This window comes from Phodopus roborovskii, unplaced genomic scaffold (assembly GCF_943737965.1).
Source record: "Phodopus roborovskii unplaced genomic scaffold, PHOROB, whole genome shotgun sequence".
Lineage (NCBI taxonomy): Eukaryota > Metazoa > Chordata > Mammalia > Rodentia > Cricetidae > Phodopus > Phodopus roborovskii.
The window spans coordinates 2,683,861-2,707,569 of record NW_026126514.1 but is presented as its reverse complement, the minus strand read 5'-3'; the positions used below and the strand labels follow the sequence as shown (position 1 = coordinate 2,707,569).

General features: G+C 40.4%; 1 protein-coding gene across 2 annotated transcripts in view; it reads right to left on the bottom strand.

Annotated features, from left to right (window-relative positions):
• Nubpl (NUBP iron-sulfur cluster assembly factor, mitochondrial) overlaps window positions 1–23,371 on the bottom strand; it is a 180,320-nt gene extending 156,949 nt beyond the window's left edge. The window contains exons 1-3 of one of the 2 annotated variants that reach the window (XM_051195822.1): window positions 23,235–23,371; window positions 22,636–22,783; window positions 20,779–20,813 (exon numbers count right to left, since the gene is read on the bottom strand). In XM_051195822.1, the coding sequence (XP_051051779.1) occupies window positions 20,779–20,813; window positions 22,636–22,783; window positions 23,235–23,342 (291 nt within the window). In that variant the 5' untranslated portion in view covers window positions 23,343–23,371. The remainder of the gene's footprint in view (window positions 1–20,778; window positions 20,814–22,635; window positions 22,784–23,234) is intronic. The other variant, XM_051195823.1, reaches the window with a different exon arrangement.
• Between the last annotated feature and the right edge of the window lie 338 nt (window positions 23,372–23,709).

The window sequence follows — 23,709 nt, the reverse complement described above, 5'->3', positions numbered from 1 at the left end:
ACACATACACACACACACTAAATAATGGAGAAAAAATCAGAATGTCAACCCCATGGTCAATCTATAACACAAATGAGATGCTCATTGTCCAACTGAATCTGTCCACAAGCATTGGGACATTCTCAACTATATTGTTTAGGGGCCAAAGGGCAACTATTATATTTTTAAAGAGAAAGACAGGCGCTGGGAAAATGTTTCAGTAGATAAAGCATTTGGCACACAAGTCTGAAGAGCAGAGTTGAGATTCCCAGAAACCACATAAAAGCCAGCAGACATTGTGATGCCTGTGGTCCCAGTACTTGGGAAGCAGAGACCGGGAATCCTAGGGTCACTTACTGAGCTAGAGAAGCAGGAACTGTTGAACTTTGGATTATATCAAGAGACCCTGGATCAATAAAGAAAGTTGAGAACTATTAAAGAAGAAATATAATGTCAACTTCAGGCTTACCTACCCACACACACATGAATACCCACATGTACACATACCACATGCATATGAAAATAAATAAATGATTAACTAGACAGATAAACCATAACAAAAATATTTAGGGCTTAGACAAATTATTTGGGAGGTACCTTAAAATCATTGAACATAAAGCAGAAAATAAAATCCAAACATAAAGACATGATGAGTGACATTCACAAAGATAATGTAAAATCTTAATATTTTTTGAAATATACTTACCTGACAAGTAATCTCTACTCTCATGACTTCTTACTATGAAAACCAATATACCTCCCTGCTTCAATCACATCTCAGTTTAGCACAGCAAAAATACTTCTGGGGACTGAAATCAAAATGCTGAAATACCCACACACATAAAACAAAACAAAAAGAAATGGCTACTAAAAAAAAAAAAAAAAAAAAAAGGGAGGCAGGCACAATGGCACACCTCTGTAGTCCCAGGCACTCAATAGGCTGAGGCAGGAGGATTGCTTGAATCCAGAAGTTCTGGGCTGTAGTGCACTATGCTAATCAAGTATCCCCACTAAGTTCAACATGAATGTGGTGATCTCCCGACAGCGGGGCACCACCGGGATGCCTAAGGAGAGGTGAACAGACTCATGTCAGAAATGGAGTAGGTCAAGAAAGCAGGATGGGGGTTATTACGTACTGTCCTTGCAGAGGAACAGGATTCAGTCTCCAGCACTACATGGCTACTTACAACCTCTTTAATTCTAGTTCCAAAGGATCCAATACCTTCTGGCTTCCTCAAGCTTTTGCACGGGCGCGCGTGCACACACACACACACACACACAGTGAACATACACACAGAAAAGCACACATACATACACACATAAAATAATAGAACACATAAATAAATTGTTTTCAAATAATACTGGTAATGATATGGAGAAACTGTGATCCTTACACATTCATAGTGGGAATAAAAAAAAAAAAAAGGCACAATCAGTTTAATGGCAGAACACTTACCTAGCATGCAAAAGGAGCTGAATCCAATACCAATTAATGCCACAAGAACAAGACAAACCAAATAGAAAAAAAGTCAGGTATGATGTAATACCCATAATCCCAGCACTCGGAACAAAGAGGTAAGAGGACCTGAGTTCCAGACCAGGCTGAACTACATATGACACCCAGTTCTAGGACACCCAGGACTGTTACACAGAGAAACCCTGTCTCAAAAGAAAATCAAAATAAAAGAAAAAGACAAAAAGAAAGAAATAAGGAAGGAAGGAAAGGAGGGAGGGAGGGAGGGAGGAAAAGAAAACAGCATATCTTGAGTTAAACTTGCTTGCTCCCCTCTTCCCAGCTTCATATGTTGAAACCCTAAGCCCCAATATGAAGACCATTAGGGAAGAGGTGGGGCTTTTGAGAAATATTTAGGTCATAAGAGGGGAGGACTCATGGCTTAGATCAACACCCTTATAGAAGGGACCCCATAGAACTCACTGTCCTCTCTCTCCCTCTCCTTCTTCTCTCTCTCCCTCCACCCCCTCTCTCTGATACAATAAAGAAGCAATGTACAGACCAGGAAACAGGCCCTTAACCAACCCCCAGATCTGCTGGCATCTTAGTCTTACGCCTTTCCAGTCTCCCAGATGGCAATTAATAAAAGTGTGCTGTCAAAGCCACTGAGACTATGATATGTTACAACAGCCCAACCTAAAACAATCCCATGTTATACAGCTTCTAAAATAGGCACATGTAAGACTCAGCTGTTAAGAGCACTTACTGCTCTTGCAGAGAACCTGGGTTTGAGTCCCAGCACCAACACGTTGACTCACAATTGTCTGTAACTCCAAGACTGGGAGTACTTCCCTCCACACGCCCTGCATGCCCATGGTGCACAGGCATAAATGCAGGCAAACAGCCACACACAAAATTAAAACAGACAAATGTAGACATTTGCAATCAAAGCATAGAGAAGGCTGAAGCAAGAGGATTACAAGTTCAAAACCTTCCTGAGCTACTTAATTAGTGTCTTAAAACAAACAAAAACACACCATCCCCGAAAAAAAGGTAAATCTATGCTAACAAAAACTCTAAATTCCAGTTATAAGGGGGGAGTGGGAAGGCATAAAAGGAGAAGATAACGGTAGTTGTACAAGGCAGACATAATAGTATTACTCCCAAGGCAACATTTTTTGAACCCTCAAGTTAGAATGATTTCTCTAGTATGTTTCCCTACCATCAGAATTCCTCTTCTACCACACTTATCACAGATCTCAGTGAACAGCTTGGATGGTCTTTCACCACCCTCACCATCTCAGAAGTCTCCCATGGGGTCTGACATGTATCAGCTAGTTACTAACACAATTAAGGGAAAGCCTGTTGTCTTCAGCTTCCCAAGTAAATCACAGGACCTCAGGCCGAGTGCTGTAATCTGCTACTCTCCCAGTTCTGCCAGAGCCCAGAGCAACAGTAAGCAAGAGAACAAGAGAGTCACCTGGCCTTCATGCTCTGCCTCCAATTCACTACTGCTTCTACCACATCCTGCAGTGCCCACAAGACACACTTAACAGCTGGCTTCCCTTCCCGTCTAATCATGTGTAAAAATAAAACATCATCTATATGATCACAGTCATTTTCATAGTACGTGGGAAAATGTCAGAGCCCTAACTCAAGGACGAGCAGAAGTAGGCTTGCAGGGATCTTGTCACAGGCAGATGTCAGCTACTCAAGATCCATTTATAGGACTTGCTTCCAAGCAAAGCTATTCTTTCCTGACATTTCCTCCTTGAGCACTGGCATTTAATAGTCTACGATCTTTAAATTTTCCTTCCTTTGATCATAATATCCTCTTAGCATCATGAAACAAAACTAATTCTCCTACCAGACGGCGTTCGCAGTTGATTCGATACTCAAAACATGTAAAAGTGGGGCAAGTATTTTAAAGAACTGAATTCTCATGCCCTGTGGAAGGAATATTGTAAAGACAAAATTGGAGCTAATCAAGCTGATTTTTATGAAAGAGATAAAAACAAAAATACCAAGTCCTTGGTCACATGCCTAAGAACTAGCATTTCTGGGAGACCTTGCCAGCATTTAGCACAGACTCTCAACCCCGACACACCCAACCATGGTGATATGGTCTTTCTTCTGAAACTTAATCCTCTGGAAAAGAAAAGAGACTATGATCTAACTAAAAAGGCCTCAGCTGTGAAAGAGAAAGCCCACTTCTCCCCAAAAGGCCCTTCCTGGATAGAAGCCACTGGTAAGACATACACAGCTGGTCCTCTCACTAGAATGCTCTGTGCAGGGACAAGGCCCTTCCACCATATTAGAACTAGTATCTACTAATTTTCAAATTGTCTCTGCCAGGATAATATTTCTAGTCTGTGTACCATTGGGAGATAATCCCTCTAATCAACACTCAATTCATCCTGACACTTTTTTTAATTCCTCAAAGAAAATCTAAAAGAACAAAGCTTGCCACTATTTTCAGCAAAAGGAAGTAAGGAATTGAGAAAAAAAAAATAATAAAGAAAACAACTGCTTAAAATCCATGAGAATATTTAAAACCAATGTCATTTTAACACATTAACAACTTGGATGAGTCTTAAAATAAACATGTCCCTCCACCGCAAGCATAAACCCCAGAAACAGCTAAAAGACCTTTTCCTCACATCTCTCCTTCCCCCTGAGTAGTCTTAAATGCTACCTAGACTAGGATGGCACTCCAATTTCAATCCACAGCTCACATTTCCCCTCTGAGCTCTGTACTTCCTCAATACACACAGGGCCTATTGGGCATTTGAAACTTCATGCATGTAAAAGAAAAGTGACTTTAATCTTCAACCCCTCCTTCCTTAGTCTTCTCCAACTAGCATTCACATAGTTGCTGAAAGCAAAACAGCAATCCTAAAAGGAAATTCAATTCAAAATAGATGACCATGAAACCATCCTGCTCAGTGAAACAGACCAGACACAAGAGGTATGAGGTGTAGAGAAAGAGAGTGGATGGCCGTGACCAGGAGCAGGCCATGATACTGAGCTTCAGTCTGGGGATATGATAAAGCAATCAATGTGGACTCCCATGACACCTCTTCTACCATCACAACAATGTGCATGTCTAAAATTATCTAAGTGAAGCACCTCCCCCTGCCAGCACCATGGAACTCCCCACACTGCCTCTGCCCAGATTCTTCCTCTGTTCACCAGTTCCCCACTTAGGAAAAGAGAGGGATGGTCAAAGCTCACACTCCCAAAGATATCCACCATATGGCCTTTCCCGTTAACTACAGATAGGTCTTTTCAGAAGGTGTTGCTGGATGTCTGTAAGATCTGAATTTTAGTTGATTTGGTTGCTTAGATGCTTTTAGCTTTTAATGTCTCTAATATCATCATTTAAACTGCCTTTTTGTTTGGCAAAAATATGATAAAATAACTGCCTTGCCTTAATTTCTATGACAAGTCCTCTAAAACTAGACAGGTAAGTGAAATTAAACATTTTAGTCTTCTGCATATATAAGCATAGAGCTCAACAGATAAAAATCACAAATCAAGAGAATTGTGCTCATATACAACAATAATTTTCACTCATATTTCTTGACCTAGATACTTCTTAGAATGTTTGAAACATGATACAGACATCTTATTCTCAATTATGCCTTTTAATCGTTTTTAAAGAAAATGCATATTTGAAGAACAGGATTAGACACAGTCATTTTTTAATATAAGCTGCCCACAGAACTCAGAGGACAAGACTAGCACCTCGATCAGTTTCCATGGTGACTAGCAAAGAGCCCCATCACACTGCAGACAACATTCCAGTACAAATTTGAGGCCAAAGCTGTTCCAAGGCTTTGAGAAGTCTTATGCTTTCTGTTTTGTTGACAGGAAAAATTGAAACAGAGAGCAACCTGTTCCCATGGAGGGGATCCAGACGGCCTTCTGAGACTACCTGAGGACTTTCCTCCTTTAATTCAAGAATGTTCCATGGTTTGGGAGCCACTGACAGTAATCCAACTTGTCATTTATTTTTCTTAACAACCCCTAGCTTGTCATCTGTCCCAAGGTAAAAGATTCTCCTTTTAAAGGAGCAGTGGCCTGGAGACCCCATCAGCTGGGAATGGGTGCACTTTATAACTCACAGCACCACAGCACAGTCAAGCCTCCTGACCTCTAACTGGCCATTCAAGACTTTACAGAAGCACAAAGGAGACTGGGGGGGGGGGGGGGGGGGACCTTTCTCTTATATCTTTGGTTGTGAGCCTAGCTTTTAACGGCTGAGCCATCTCTCCAGCCCAACACATACAGACTTTCTAAAGAAGCTTTTTGAGAACCTAAAAGAACTATTTAAAACAGCAGTCCTTTTTTTTTTTTTTTTTTTTTTTTTTTTTTTTGTAAAATTGGTTGATGTGGTTAATTTGGCAAAGCCTATGAAAGATGGAAGAGGAAGCAAGACATGGTGAGTGATTCAAGCTCATAATTATTTTTATGTGATTGTGCCAACAATAAATAAAGGCTCTTTAAGACAGCTTCCCTTCATCTAAGCACTCTGACCCACTTCTGGATGGCAGTGCTGACCCCTGCCCTTTCACACAGTGCATCTGCCAAAGTGAACTAGCACAGGGCTTGACCAGAAAGAAACAGGCAGGAACAAAATACAGCATGTGAAATAGTCCACAGACAAAATTAAAGTTTTAAAATGCCACAACCTAAAACACCATTCTGAATTCAGATCTATTCTCCTAGCCTTTAAACTTATCAAAGCTTGTTGTATACATACTTAACCAATCCACTGTGTTTTCTAGCAAATAACATTTCATACATAAGTTTTGGGAGTTTGCTACAAATATTTTAACTGAAAATTTAAAATGCTGAAACACAAAAGCGTCTCAAAGCATAATTCTCCCAAGGCAAAAATGATCACTGGTAATTTACAGGCATTTGAAAAAGTCCTGGAACTCATTCAAACCTTTGGAAATTTCCACCAAATGTAATCTATTTTCAATCAGTTGGCAGAGTTTACTGGGTATGTAGCAATGGTCCAGACAGTAGAGGGGGCTCACCTAGGATACAGCCTGACACCAGGGTCATTCTAACAGCAGATAAACATACAAAGGGAAAGAGGAAGTGAGGCAATCTGTTACAACTAAGAAGGCTTCAAAAAGGAAGAGACATCCAACTAGGGGCCTACAGATAACAGGAGCTGACAAAGAAGGCAAGGAAGTCATCTAGCCAAGCCAGGTGCAGAGTGGAAGACTGGGGAATAACCAAGGACTGAAGTTAACCAACTCTAGCAACAGAGCTACACAACCTAGGCAGAGACCTGTTTGCAATAAAAACATTTCTACAAGCAATGAGAAATCATTTAATTCAAGGTGAGAGAGATTAAAGGGGCCAAAGTAAAAAAAAGAGAGGTTGTTTTGTTTCTGTTTTGTTTGAGACATGACCTCACATGACCCAAGCTGGCCTGAAGCCTTACATGTAGATGAGGTCGACCTTCAACTCCTGATCCTCCTGCCTCTACCTTACAAAGCATATGAGTTATAGGTGTGTGCCACTGCACCTGGCAAAATTTTAAGAGTTTCACCTATATTTATAACAGTAGAAAAATGAGCTATTTCTCAAATTAAAAAGGCCAGTGGTGACTGGCAGGTGAGACTGGAACAGAAGAGGTGACAGATAAGGATGATGTGAAGGTTGCAAGGGTTTTGGTACTCCTTCCTTCAGATGTGACTTCTATGTTTTCCCCCCCCCCCTTAAACCTGAGAAAGCTCATGTCAATTTCAACTAGGCTGACTAAGCCAGGCTAGGTCACAAAAGGCTTAATGGCCAGGACATCAACTTGAAGAATACTTAGTTACCAACCAAAAGTTTCATTACAATGAGGGTGCCCAGCTCTGGGCAAGACTAGGCAATAGACAGTAAGCATGTTGATGTACTCCTATCTACAACCCAAGCCCAGTACCAAGCACATGGGGGAAGAACTCTAGTTAACCACTTGGGTCTTCCCCACATTGAAGCTGCAGCATTGTAACAGTTAACTCCTGCAGCACTGTTACAGCCAATCCTCCTGTCTATCCAAACCCCTATACCAAAGAAACTGTGAATATACAAAAATGACTGGAACTTCACTGAGTAAGTTTAGGGTACCCACCACTAACTCACACAGGTGGTGGCAAGGTGTAAACTAATTACTAAAGAACACACGGATGGAAGATTTTCCATCACTGAAATTTGACCCATCTGTGGAAATGATTTTAGATCCATTTATGTGGTTGAAATTTGACCTATCAGTTAGAAATCAGATGATGATGAGTAAGACACATTTAGAATTCAGGATTTTTTAATGGATGTGAGAAACAAAAATTTTAAAATGTATAAGAATGGAGTAATTTAAAAAAAAAAGGAAACTAAAAGGGTCAGAGAAAGAAAATCGTTCTGCTGGGAAGGACAAGAAATAAAGATTCTTCTCAGGTGATAGGCCCTGTGGTGGACTTGTCAAATGCAGGAAACCAAGAATCAGGAGAAAAAGAGAACAGATATATTTGACAGACTAGTGGGAAGTGGGAAGCAGAAACTAAATACTGTGACAATGAGTCAATCCAGAGAAGTTGAAAAACAAAGGCTATGTAACTGGTGGCCCAAGGGCCAAAAACAACTGACAACTATGAGCAGCCCCACACCCCACACAAAACTGCAAATTCACTTAATGTCATAAAGTGTGTGTGTGTGTGTGTGTGTGTGTGTGTGTGTGTGTGTGTGTGTGTGTGTTCATGCATACACACATGTCAAGATCGGGGACAAACCTGGGTGCCACTCCAGCGGCCCACTTCCAACTTTATTTGAGGCAGGGACTCTCACTGGACTAGAACTTCAAGTAAGCTAGACCATCTGGCAGAGGCAGAAACAAGCCCAGATCTGTTAGAGAGCTCAGAGACTGGCTGTCTCCAAATCCCATCTTGCCATCAACATGGTACCAGTTTTTTGGTTTTTGTTTGTTTTTTTATGTGGATTCTGAATTCAGGTCCACCATACACTTGAAAAGAAAGCACCTGACCAACTGAATTATCTCCCCAGCCCTTATAAACTATGTTTTTGTTTTCTTGGGGGATTTGTTTGTTTGTTTTATCTTTGTTTTGGTTTTTTGGTTGGGGGGGGATTAGTTGTAACTCAATTGTAGTTCTTGAGCATGGATTTTGTAGACAAGATGTAGAAAGGTCAAAGGGTTGAAAACACCTGGAACCAACACAACCTACATAGTAGACTTGAAGAAGAGAATAATAGGGAAATCAGAGGCTTGAGTGCAGAGGTTAATGAGGGTTAATAATTCATTCACTCAACCAACACATGCGTTCTGTGTATATGAGTAGACCTAAGGGGAAAACTTAGTAAAGACAGACTGAAGATGACCAGCAGGCATGCATGAGTGAAAACTCCTAGAAGAGTAATGAAATGAAGCATTAAGAACAAAAGCAGAAAGATGGGGACTGCTATCTCTCTGAGGCAGAAAGGGAAGTCTGCAAGGATGACTGAACAAAGAGATTTAATAGTGAGCAAGACCATGAAAGAGGTTACCGATAAAAGGCCACTTTTTACTGAAAGAGGAAGCAAGAGCGTGTGCTGGAAAAGAAACAACTAGATTGGGACAGGAGATGTGTGAGCAGGAAAGACTGGGAAGAGCATCAGTGGCCACCGAGAGAAGCAGCTCCTAGGCAAGGCAGCACAGGCATGGCGGCACACACCACAGGTAGTGCCTAGAGGCTAAGGCACAGGATCACAAAGTCGAGAGCAGCCTGGGCTACAAAGTGAAACCCTGTTTAAAGAAAGTGTGAGGAGGCGGGGAGGGAGGGTGGACTTGAAACAAGTCAAGCCAAGGAAAGCACAGTATAAACTGGAAACAACAATCTACTAGTCATGCAGGCTCTAAACTGACTAAAATGATGAGGGCAAAGTCTTTCCAATTATGTAAACACCATGCTGAGCATGGATTCTGGGATACTGCAGGCCCTCATGATAGGAATAAGCCTACATATGAAAGAATAATGAAAAGTTACTCATCAGAAACACACTGTATGGATGCATGTATGATTCTATGACAAATATCAAATATTTGCAAGAACAATCATGACTAATATTTATTTCTATTTTCAACCTAAAAGAACGTCAGTTTTTGTAAAGACTCTTCTAATTGTAAAAATGTTTTCTGAATCTCAGTGAAATTGCGAATTTCAATGCACTTGTAAATATAAAATACTTCTTACCAAGAATTACCTCTGAATTTTAGAACAGGAAGCAAAAAGTAATGATTTTGCAATTGCTCCTCCAGGATTTGGTTTCTTGACCTCATGAACTTCAATTAAGTGGTCACATCAGGATTTCCCCTGTGAACTTGTGAGAAACATCCTTTCACTCCAAATTCACACCATAATTACCACAAACGATGATGTGTGAGGCTAGCACCTGCAGTCCTATATCAGCATTGTTAGCATTTCCCATATGCTGGACATCACTGGGTCATTCCCCATGTATTATCTTGTTATACAACTCTATGAGGAAGGCAGAGGCAAAAGTCACTCAGTGTACAAGAGTCAGAGGCAGAAACAAGCCCAGATCTGCATAACAACAAAGTTAGAATGTGAAGTACTTAATGCAGAAAATACTGTTGTGAATAGATACATATGTTCAACTTTCCCAAACCCAAAACCTACATCATTTTGATTTGAGGGGGGCTTTTGTTGTTGTTTTCATTGTTATTGTTGTTGTTTTAAAAGGAACCTCATGTAACCCAGGCAGGCCTTAAAGTGGAACTTGCTATGTGGTGAGCATGACTTTGAATTCCTGACCCTCCTGCTTCTACTTCTGTGTGCTAGCTAGGATTACAGGAATGTGCCACCATACCCAGCCAAAACCTGAAATGTCCTAATATGATCACAGAACTTCAAAGGCTTAGGATAGTATCAGTCACATTGAGAGGACATTTGTGGAAGAAGCAGTACATCTGGAGAGAATGCATGTGAAGGCATTATGTAATCATAGGACAAGACAGACACTAGGAGATAAACATCAATGAAAAAAAAAACACACTCTTTGAAGATAAAACTGCTTCAGTTTTCATTTTTAAATCCAATTAAAAATCTACTTAATAAGTCATTCTAAAAATGGAATGTAAGAACTCAAAATTAAGTTTTGCTAAAATAGTCAAGTAAAATATACATTGACTTTTACTTTGAAATACTATTTACAAAAAATGTTAATCTAACTGTTGATACTAAAAATTTGTTTGCATCTTACTATAAAACAATGTATATTATCTCATTTAGGTTTTAATTATTTCTTTGTGGGAAGTAAAAAGCACAAGTTATAGTGAACATGCTACAGTGAACTTAGTTAACACTTGAATCTGTGTATATTTTTTATTTGGAGACGCATACACTCTTTACTCTTTCCATGGTCATTACTCACTGGCCAAGAGCCAGCACTTAGAAAATAGAAGCAGTAAAAACAGAATTTCAAGGTAACCCCTGGCTGCATAGGAAATTCAAACCCAGCCTAGGCTATAGTGAGCTTGAATCCAGCCTGGGCTTTATACAGTGAGCTTGAATCCAGCTGGGCTATATACAGTGAGCTTGAATCCAGTCTGGGCTATATACAGTGACCTTGAATCCAGCCTGGGCTATATACAGTGACCTTGAATCCAGCCTGGGCTATATACAGTGAGCTTGAATCCAGCCTGGGCTATATACAGTGACCTTGAATCCAGCTGGGCTATATACAGTGAGCTTGAATCCAGCCTGGGCTATATACAGTGACCTTGAATCCAGCCTGGGCTATATACAGTGAGCTTGAATCCAGCCTGGGCTATATACAGTGACCTTGAATCCAGCTGGGCTATATACAGTGAGCTTGAATCCAGCCTGGGCTATATACAGTGACCTTGAATCCAGCCTGGGCTATATACAGTGAGCTTGAATCCAGCCTGGGCTATATACAGTGAGCTTGAATCCAGCCTGGGCTATACAGTGAGCTTGAATCCAGCCTGGGCTATACAGTGAGCTTGAATCCAGCATGGGCTATATACAGTGAGCTTGAATCCAGCATGGGCTATATATGGTGAGCTTGAATCCAGCCTGGGCTATACAGTGAGCTTGAATCTAGCATGGGCTATATACAGTGAGCTTGAATCCAGCTGTGCGACCCTGTCTAAAAACCAGAAACAAACAAAAAGCTTACCACGTGCCATCTCTAGACTTAGACACTAAGGATTTAAGAAAAGGAAAAAGACCAAAATCACTGTCTCCCAAATGATCACAGACTGACAGAGGAGACAAGTGGACCCTGAGGCACAGGAGGTGGGGGAGTTGTGATCTTCCCAGAGGACAAACACAGCTATAGGGAAAGGAGTTTGCCCTGGGCTGGAAATGCTTGGTGCATGTCAAAGTGATCCTCTGCAGCAAATGGCTGACACACAGGTCTAGTGTCCAGGAGTGTTAACTACACTACAACACATTAGCATCCAAGGAACAGGAGTCGTGAGCAGAACTTAGATGACTGAGAATAGTATAAAATGAGAAGGCCAAGTAGAATAACCAAAGAACAAGAAGCTCAATTTCAGTCCCAAGATCAAGGGTGTAGTCCATCCTAGCAGGGAAACCAAGGCAACAGAAGCTGGAAGCAGCTAGTCACACTGAACAAACAGGAAGCAAAGAGCTATGGATGCCAGTACTCAGCATTGTCCTCTTTATATAGTCTAGGTCCAAGGCCAGGAAATGCTGTGGTGGTTTGAAAGAAAATGGTCCCCAAAGGGAGTAGCACTATTAGGATTAGGAGGTGTGGCCTTTTTGCAGGAAGTGTGTCACTGCGGGGGTGGGCTTTGGGGGGGGGTCTCTTTTTCTCAAGGTTACCTCAGTGTGACAGTTGACTTCCTGTTGCCTGCAAGATGTATCATTCTCAGCTCCAGCATCACATCTGCCTGAACACCACCATGTTCCCCTTCATGATGATAATGGACTCAACTTCTGAAACTATAAGTGAGCCACCCTTAACATTTTCTTTATAGGAGCTGCCATGGTCATGGTGTCTCTTCACAGCAATAGTAACCCTAACTAAGGCAATGGTACCACCCCCTTCCCATCTCAACTAATCTAATCAACATAATCCTTACAGGCATGTCCATGGGCTAAATAATCTCTCACAGTTGTGCCTAGAGCCTTTCTGGTGGGTCCAGATCCTGCCAACATGAAAATTAACACTACCCAATGCAGCCACTAAGTTATCACCCCTGTTTCCATCCCCTCACTTCCAAAGAAAAGAAGCTTTGTACTTACACACTGAAATCTAACTACATACTCAATTCAACCACACAATAAAGATGTGTTTTGTGTTACCCAAGCCAAAAGCACTGTACTGGCTACTCCTGAAGGCAGCCATGACTAGAGACAACCAACTTGGGACTTGAAAGAAGCTGTTCATTTAGTTTGGTTGGTGGGTCAGTTGGTTGGTTGGTTGAGATAGCAACTCAGTGTGTTGCCCAGGTTGGCCTCAAATGCCTAGCTCAAATAAACATACTGTCTCAGCATCTCTAGTAGCTGAATCTAAAGGTATATGTCACACCACAGGCTTGATTTAAGATGAGCCTCACTATATTGCACAGGCAATAAGTTTATTTTTTTATTTTTAATTTTGTATATAATGTGTATATAGTGTGATTAGAGGTGCCTTTGGAGGCCAGAAGCATCAATCATCTGAAATTAGAGTTATACATGATTGGGAGCCACACAGGTCTTCTGCAAAAGCAGTACTCATTCCTAACCACTGCGTCTTCTTCCAAGCCCTACAATCCAGTTCTTAATGCTAAGAATCGAAACAAAATGAGAACAAGGTTATGGTTAGAACCATCAGTTAGGGACAGTTAATGCTCTATCCCAGGGAAAGCAGCAGGGAGGTGTGGCCTCTAAAGACTGACCACTCTCTTAAAGGGGCAGGCTCCTTTTCTAATAGAACCCAGTCCTACTCCATTGTTACCAAGAGGAAACAAGCTAAGAAACAAGTCATGGTAATCATTCTATGTAAACTAATTATGCTAATATAGTAAGTGCTCAGTAAGCATTAGTTACGTTGTTATTGTAAAACAAAAAAAAAAATACTAGAACAGCCATATGAATGCAATAATAATAACAAAAAAAAGCAACAGTGGCACTGAATTTTACAACATGGGAAAGATACTTGGAGGGAATTCAGAGAACACTTTACTGAGCTGCCTCAGAGAAAGGCTAATGATCAACCACCTGTGTGAACACTATAAGCAATCCACAGACACATGTTAAGACAGTCACTGCATTTTTGTAGGCATTCAATTCCCCCATCCAGCCACACCCTTGCACAGAATATAATAACCAGGAAGTCATATAGGTAGCCTGGAAAAGAGGACACAAAAAGCTGAAGAAAACTGCAAAATGTAGATGGTTATAAGGTGATGGAATGCTTTGCTTGAATAGCAGTAAAGGCTTCTGGGTGTAAATCTGAGCAGGGCAGCTCGTCATTCCAACAGTTGTGAATGATCTGGCAGAGTATACTAGAAGAACTGGCACACAGGAAGGAAGGGGCACGCCATGGTGTGCGAGATTGTGTCTTCTCCATTTCTACAGCTTCCAAACACAGTACCTGAGACAGGGTAGGCACTGAGATACAAAGGAATGAACGAGCCAAAGCAGCAACATGAGCTGTCATTAAAATGGAAATAGTAGAAACAGGTCCATACTGGAAAAAATAGAAACAAGTTATGTGCTGGCTGAAAAATGCAGCAGGAAAGGGTACAATCGATGAAGGCTATAAAACTGATCGACATAGCATGGTTGTCAGTGCCTCTTCCCATGAGAATCCAACACAACTGCACAACTACATCCAAGAAAACACTCCGCAGGGGGAAACTACTTCTGCCTGAAACAAAAGCTACTCATCGTGAGCAGATTTATTATTTATTTGCCCTTGGACTTTTTTTCATCATTTTAAGATATCTGCCTTCCTTTTATCTTTGCTAGTTTATAAAACTTTAAGATCAAACAATGTTTCTACTATTACAAGACAAAAAAGAATCTTTTTTTTTACAAATAAAATCTTATTAAAGGTTTGAACTAACAATTTCTCATTCACAAAAGAAATTATTATAAAAAACAATTTCAACTATATACTATCAAAAAATACATCTGCAGCTGGGAACATAGCTCAGTGGTAGAGCACTGGCTAGCACACAATGGACCCTGGGTTCAATTTCTACCACCATAAAAAAAAAAAAAAGACAGAGAGAGATAGCTAAGATAGATACATAGATACAGATACACAGACATTTTATATATATATATATATATATGTATATATATATATATATATACATACACACACACACACACACACACATACATACATATACTGCATAGGTATTAGTATGTATAATATACTTTTATAAATGTGGTCTTGGCAGGCTACAAGCTTCTACAGTACAGGTTTATTTTTCTTTATTTTCCCAGGAAGGCAGCAGTACTCTATATACTTACTGAAATAAATGAATTGTCTTAAAAGCCCATGGAATAAGTCAACACTTCTGATAGCCTTTACATTTCCTTCTTTCAGCCTCAGTGCTCTTTCCTAATGTGCATTAAAATTGTGCTATAGGGGCTGGAGAGATGGCTCAGCAGTTAAGAGCACCTGGCTGCTCTTCCAGAGGACCCAGGTTCAGTTCCTAGCACCCACATGGCACCTGACAACTGTCTGTAACTCCAGTACCAGGGGATCCTACACCCTCTTATGACCTCCATGGGCACTACCTGCATGTATGTGGTGCAGAGACATAAATGCTGGGAAAACACCCATACACACAAAAATAATAAATACATGTGTTTTTTTAATTATACTGCAAAAGAATAAAACCCATAATAAAAGTAGTTTAGAAAAATCAAGAAATATGATTGTCAGTATGCATGGTCAGTAGTATATCAGGTAAATGCTAGAAAGGGAGGGCCAAGGATTAATTTCCAGTGCTGTGACACATGAATATATGTATGCACACAAACCACACACACATATTGTTTAAGCATACCACTAGTGTAACTGGTAGTACACACTTGTAATATCAGCTCTTGGAAAGCTTAGGCAGGGGGACTCTGAGTTCAAAGGCCAGCCTGGGCTACAAAATAAGTTCCAGGTCAGCCTGTACTACATAGTGAGAGCCTCTCCCATGGGAAAATAAATGATAAATGAATAAATAAGCTCATTGGCTCTTATATCAATATGGCTACCAGCATGCATGTTGATTTTCCTTTTCTTCCAAACTGCACTGAGACGACAAGGGGGAAAGCCATTTAAAACCAAGCTATTCTTACCCTGAAGAAAAGGGACCATTAGCAGATTAGATGATATTTAAGAGAACCCTAGATCCATGGTTTCAGACTTCAGCACTAAACCTCCTAGAGGAAGAGTTAAGAAAGACTGCACAGCCCTCTGCTACACCTAGAGGGAGGGTTAAGACAGAGTGCATGGCCCTCTGCTGCACCTAGGATTTCTGATTTTTTAAGGTCTAAAGAAGGGCTGAACTTTTGTGTGTCTAAAAATTCCCCAAGTGTACTGATTCTGCTGGTTAGAGGGCACTATGAAAGCAACTATCCTACTGTTCTAAATAAATGGAGACCAAAAAGAAAACAGAAAAAGGGGGGGGAACCACATTATTCTTAACTAATTCTAATCAGATTCAGAGTCAAGAAAATGCTCCTTTTTTTGAAGAAACAATAAGTTGAAAGTAAGAAACAGTCTAGAAAATTGGAGAAAGCAATCTCCAAACTTAAAAAAAAAAAAATGTAGAAGGGCTAAATAACTAGAATTGAATAGAGGAGTATATACAAAAGAGTTTAAGGATTCTTGGGAAACACAAATGGTGAACAGTCGAAGAGTACAAGAGAAAAAGAATGCATGCAAGTCAGTACCTCGTAATGGGTTTCTGTGATGAGCACAAACATCAATGAAGAGAAGGTGCCCTAAACAGAAAACACTCAGGCCAATTTCCAAGCATGCAACACCTTTTAAAGCCAACAACCTGACAAATATTTGTGACAATTTTAAACTTTAAGAGCCATAAAGAAAACCTTAAAAGCTTTGGGGGGAAGCAACACATGTTATTACTGAGTCCTATAATAGCATCAGGCATTTTCATTAGTATGTCAGAAGAAAATGGAGTTATTGTTTTCAATGTTCAAAAAGTGATTTTGAGCCTTAAGTTGTACATCTTTGTTAAAATATCAAATACAAAGAAAGAATAAAGCTATCTTCAGAAATTAAACAACGAGGAGAGTTGACCCTCTCTATGTACTCACCTGACACTTCTTTCCTAAGGAAGCCCAATGGGTATCACTGAGTGACAGCTGTGGTATGGGCAGAATGACACACTGCTTCTAGTTCCTTTCACCTCCTCCTCATATGAGATCTGACTCTTCCCCCGCTACCACCACCACCCCCATTCACTAGGATTAAGCTGAACGTACCAGGAAATCTAAAGTATCCTTCCTATCTCAAGAAGTTTGCCTTAATTATGCCAAGTCTCTTTTGCCATTAAAGGTGGGCTTCGTGAAATAAGATGGAGACACCTTTAGTCACTTATCTGCCCATCAAACCACAAAAGAACCCAAGGATGCATGGGGACGGGGGGAATTCAAGAAAAAGGACAAGATAAGATGAGATGCAAGAAGGCATGTCCCTACAAAGGAAGAGAGCTGTAGAGAAATGGGTTTTTTAATTTGACTTGATAGTAGAATTTCCTTGAGGCAGGGGCACAACTTTAAAGAACCAGTGCAGGATTTTTCCCCTACTAATACAGTTAGGATACCTGCTTCTACAGTGAATCAAGTTTATACAAGCAAATACTGTGAATAGGTAATAACCCTCACATTTTCAGAAAACAGGGCCAAAATCTTGATACATGAACATGCCTAGCTCTGCAGTCTAGCAAATTCTGGCTCCCTGTCTTAGCAGAACACTTGCATACATAGCAAATACCAGTTTTCTATGTGTGCTGACCACAGGGAACTAAAACAGCATGACAGAAAATAAGTGACAAGTACAGCCACAGCTAAATACAATAATAAGGCTTACCTGTGTTTCATGTGTGTATATGTATTTATACTTTAAACATGTATTTATATATTTTAATGTAAATATGAAATATGCTAGGACATTTTTAAAAATACTAAATTAGAAATAAGAAACCAAATGAAACATATATTTCATATATATGAAAGGGAAATTAAAACAGATTATAAAATAGGTATATATTATTAACTAATGGCTTGCAGTATTACATACTATGTTCAGTGTTCATTTTCATTTCTACTTTTAATACCTAAAAGATAGATAATACCTATCATAAATGAGAGTATTTAAAAAGATGTATTCCTATCAACTATACCTAAAAGAGGAAGCATACCTTCTGGAGAGCATGAATATAACATATAGTATGTAAGACTACAATATAAGACTAACACTGTAAGAATAGAGAAATGGTTCAGTAAAAGCACTTGCCACACAAGCCTCACAGCCTAAGTTTGACCTCAGAACCCACATACAACACCAAAATGATGAGGTTTATCTATAACTGCAGAACTCCCACTGTGAGATGGAAGGCAGAAGCAAGAAAATTTCCAAGTTGTAAGCCAGCCAGCCTGAAGAGGCCTTGCCTCAAATCTCAAATACAAGGTGGAAGGGATCCAACTCCCTAAAGTCCTTTGATCTTCATACCCACAGCACACGTGTGCCTACACAAATACACACATCCACATGTGTGCACGTGCACACACACACACACACACACACACCTGTAAACATCACAGGTTACTGGTTACTCTCCATTATGTGATGGTAAGGCCCTATTGCCAAAGACAACGTTCACTTATGTCACTGAACATGGAGAAGTTGAGCAGATGCAAACCAGAAAATTCACCTCTCCTGACTAGTGTTCATGATGCTGGAAAATACCTTGCATGCTACCAGTGAAGAAATCATCAATTTCACCCAGCTCTAAATCCTGAGACCCACTCCTGCCTGAAGCTATGCCTGTACAGCAGAGTCACAAATGTTATGGCAGTTACCAAACATTTTTTGATTGGATTTAAGGCCTCCATGAGATAAAACCCATACCAGACCCTGCTAAAGTGGCCAAGAACCTCAGATTATATAAATCATAAGCCTTGAGAAAAACCTAATACTATTTTTCTGCTAAAGTAACTCCTAGTGAAACCTTTCTACACCTATAGATCAATGCATCACTCGATCTGCATTAGAGCTTCTCCCTGTAATAGCTGGGAACTAGCACAGACACACACTATTAAACAATTTGCACAGACTTAGAGACTTTGGAGCATTCAGCCATAAATGGGGTGTCTTCACCCAACCCCTCCCTTAAGACTCAGGAATCAATATAGAAGAGGCACAGGTGGTAGATGACTCCAGGGAAACAGCATCTTCCATATACAACAGGACTGACACACATATAACTTAAAAGATTCTGCACGAGTTAGAACCAGACAAACTCACAGCACTGAGAAGAGGAAGTGGACACAAAGTCCCACCCTGAACCAAGAAGCTATCTGCAACTGATACCTGTTGCAAAACAGAAACTCAGTTTTCTCCAGTGGAGTGTCACTGGGCTTATCAACCATACTCCTCCATGCCCAGGACTGGCTAGGAAACACAAAGTAGACTCCATATTTTTGTTTTGGTTTTTGTGTTCTTTTTCTTTTTGCTTTGGTTTAGGTCTGTTTTTGTTTCCTTGGATTTTTTTTTTTTTTTTTTTTTTTTTTTTTGGTTGGTTGGTTGGTTTTGGTTTTTATTTTTCAGTTCATTGTCTGTTTTGGCTTTGGTTAATGTTGTTTTCCTGTTTTTGATTTTTCAAAGAGAACATGAAGTTGAGTAGAAAAGAAGATGAGGAGGATCTGGGAAGAGTTGGGGGAGGAGAAAGAATATGATTGAAATTGCTTTTTAAAGTTTTTTCATAAAAGTTAAAAGAAAAATCCCAAAGCCATTGCAATGGGCTAGGGAGGTCAGTGGTACAGCACCAATCCAACTGTCCCAAGAAAAAAAATAAATCCTATTGGCTTTTAACTGAAGTAAGTGGGGAAAGGGAACCAACCTAAAGGCTCGCTCAAAAGAACAGTGATCAACCTTGAAAACAGCAGCCACAGAATGAGGTACAGGGCTGGAGATGGCTCAGTCACAGAATGAGGTACAGGGCTGGAGATGGCTCAGTCACAGAATGGGGAACAGGGATGGAGAGATGGCTCAGTCACAGAATGAGGTACAGGGCTGGAGAGATGGCTCAGTCACAGAATGAGGTACAGGGCTGGAGAGAGATGGCTCAGTCACAGAATGAGGTACAGGGCTGGAGAGAGATGGCTCAGTCACAGAATGAGGTACAGGGCTGGAGAGATGGCTCAGCCATTAGGAGAAACTGCTGCTTTTGCAGGTGACCTGAGTGCTGTTTCCAGAGCCAACATGGCAGCTCACAACTGCATATAATTCCAATTCCTGGGCACTGGCCTCCTCAGGGTTCTGCACACACACATCATGACATAAATTCATGCAAACACACATATAAATAAAAAAATAACTCTTTTAAAAAGAGGAATGAAGGCTATCACAAAAATATGCATGTACGTGTGGGTTCAATTTGTATATGAAGAGGTGAAAAGCTGAATAAATACATACAAAATGATCCTACAGTTAATCCTATGGTATAAAGGAGAGATTGGACAATCTTTCAGTCTTACATTATACACATATTCTATTAAATCGTACTCCAAATGACTAGCACTACTTTTAGAGTATCTTTTAACTTTTTAAAAAAAAATAAGTTGAAACTAATTTCTGCCTGATCCAGGCAGGCGTGGGAGCCCATGTCTATACTCTTAGGACCTTGGAAGCTGAAGCAAAAGGATTCTGAGCTGGCTTGGGCTACAAGGTATAGACATTGCTGGGATTCATTCTATAGACCTAGCCTCAAAAAAAAAAAAAAAAAAAAAAAAAAAAAAAAAGAGTTCAACCCAGAATATAGAATATTACTACCACAGATATGGACTGTAACAGTAAATTTTTATTAAAAAAAAAAATGGCCTCTGTGCAAGAACATGAAAGTATATCATGGGATACATGGCCAACATTTAATTATACCACTGTTACCAAATGAAGCGGTACTAATGGCAGCATTGTTAGTACCTTAAAAAATGTGCAACTGACTGAAACTGGACTGTATAGCTTTGGGCAACAACACTTCATCACTGCCATAAAAACATTGTGATGCATTAATATTCCTATTGATGAATACCTACCGGATCGTTCGCTGCCAGTGCAAGAGCAAGGTTCACTGAAAGAAACAGAAAGAATTCAGTTTAGTAACGTTCCTTCTGTGCAAATTAACTCACCTTTCAACATTTCCCTCACTGGTAAAAGAGCAATGAGGTCTGTTTACTTAGATATAGTCTGTTTACATTTTAAAATAAGTGCTGTTATAGGCACCCGAGTATATAACTCATACATTCACAAGTATACAAAAAGCTAGGACACTGCACAGAAGGAAGTGAGGAAGATAAATGGTAAGGGGTAAAGAATGGTAGCCAAAATACCTATGCCCTAGAGACAAGAAGGAGGAAAGCGGTATCCAAAAGCATAGTTAGCCAGCTCTGCAGCTGGGCTACAGCTGAGAAGAGAACCTAACGTACTGTATTTGTGAGACTGATAAATGAATAAGGTTTCATACTGCCCATTTTCCATAGTGTGAATCCCATTTCCTTGCAGAACAATGCTGTCAATACTATAAGGAAAGTAGTTGGAAGCATAAACAGCAAAGCAGACCTGAATCTGAACTGAGCTCCGCCACCTCCTATCATTGTACAACCCTGACTGCTATTTAAGGTCAGTCTGCCCCCTCCATTATAACATAAAGGTACCTCCTCCTCTTAAAACTGTTGTGAGAATTAAAAGAATACTGTATATAAGGCATTTAACTAAAGCATGGTACTAATAAATCCACTCTTATATGTTACAAGATAATTTTGAATTCCAGATATATAATAGGTTAATCATCATATAACTTTTAAGCAGAAACCTTTCTTTAGGAGAACTCCTCAGACTGCTTGAGGTGACAGCACAAAGATGTGTGTAGAGCCTTCAAATTACATAATGTGTAGGGCTGTAACAAGTTTCTCACATTATTGTTCCTTATAATCTCTTTAGAAATAAGGTTCTATTTGGAAATAACTTTGAGTCTTGAGTGTTAATCCTGTTTTAGAACTCATGATCCTCGGTGCTAAAATAGCATCTTCGTGACACATCTACAGTCATGGAAAAGGGCCACGAAAAAAAAAAAAAAACTCTCCATCACTACTATATTAATATAGAGGATATGAAGTAGCTAGGTGGGGGTAATGGTTCAAAATAGGTACAATACCTGCCATAAGAGCACAAGAGCCCGAGCATAACCACAGCACTGGGAAGAAGAGGGTTGAGACAGGCAGATCCCAAGAGCTCAAGGACCAGCCAGCCATTGAAAAAAGTTGGAGAGCAATAAAGACACCCAATGTTAGCCTTTGCCATCCAAACACAATGCACCAGAACATAGGAACATACACACACTGAAAAACTAGGTAGGGTATAAAATATTAAAAAAAAAAAAAAAACCCTAAAACAATGTTAAACCTTATCAAGCATTTTCAAAGATGATTAGCATTTGGTGACTTTATGAATGGTGCAAATGATTAAATGTGTGTGATTAATGTGTGATTAAATGAAAAATAACCACAATAACAAACTGCAAATATACAGCTGTATATACACTGATGACTGGAAAAAAGCAGAAATAATTTAGTATGCCATTACTGGATGTTTTTAAAGTAAAAGCAACCAATTACTGAGGATGTCTATGAAAAGACAATGGGCCAAGTAGTTAAATTTGCATATCATCCTATGGAAGAGATTATCTCCACTTCCCAGTTAAGTGACAACCTAACTACTTTTTGTAGACAACCTAACTACTTTTTGCTCAGTTGACTATACAATCTGCTCACATGTTCAATTTGGTTGCCACTCATCAACAAGTCCTAATACTGGGGAACCACATGTCAGAAACACCACCAATACTAAACCTGAAAAGTGATCATTTACAGAGGGAAATGAATGCCTTACAATACCTGCTGTGGTGGACTTTCCAACTCCACCCTTTCCAGAGGCCACAACAATAACTTCTCTAACACCTTCTATGGGTTTCTGCTTAGGAAGTCCTCGGGACATGATTTGTGCTCTTCTTTGTTTCAAGGACTCACCTTCAGCGCCTAATAACTTAAAAAAAAAAAAAAAAATCAATCAACCTCATTACTGGATTACTATTCTGTAGAAGTGAAAGTGATCCAGGGTTTTAGTTTAACAGGGATTTCTTTTCTAATTCTGTCCATGAGCACTAATTTAGCCTTTAGGTGCTATTTATCGACAATTAATATCAACTGCAAAGATAAATGGTTGGGAGTTGAAATTTGTCTGCCAAGTGAGGATGTTAAAAACGCAAAGTGGCCTTTTTACCGAGTTATGCCCTCCGCGTATTTTCCTTCTCTTTAACCTATTCACTAAGGAACCCCAAGCCAAGAGAGCAATGTGCACGCCATTCATCCATATTCAAGGGAGTTTGGGAACCACAAGCCCAAGGACCCCTTCTGGGGAACCTTCTAGGGGACACACTAGTGGGAGCTTGCAGGCCATCAGGCTCGCACCTTCCCCTCCCGCACTCGGCACACACCTGGCGCCCACAACCCAGGGCTCGGCGCCCCAGGGGCGGGACAGCGGCCCCGCCACCACCCCAGAGTGACACCCCGCCAGAGAGCAGAAGACGCCGCCAGGGCCCCATGGTGCGCGGTTCTTCCCGGGCCAGCGAGGAAGCACACTTTGCTCAAGGCGCGGGGTGATGACGTCACGTGGCAACCCGCGGCTTCCCCTGCCTGGAGATGAGCCTGATTGGAGTTTCTTCAGCTCAAGAACCCCGTTGTTTTAATTCTGATTGTCACCAACTACAAACATTTGTGCGGTGTGTGAGCAGATATTCCCGAAGGCTTCTCGCGTGCAACATTTCATTTTATTCTTTCAGACAGACTTTTGCTTTGTTGGAGAGTGGCTTTATGCTGGGGATGACCCCAGGGCCTTGTTCACACCAGGAAAGCACACTACCAAGGAGCTACATCGCCAATCCTCTTTTTATTAATTTAAAAATTGGGATT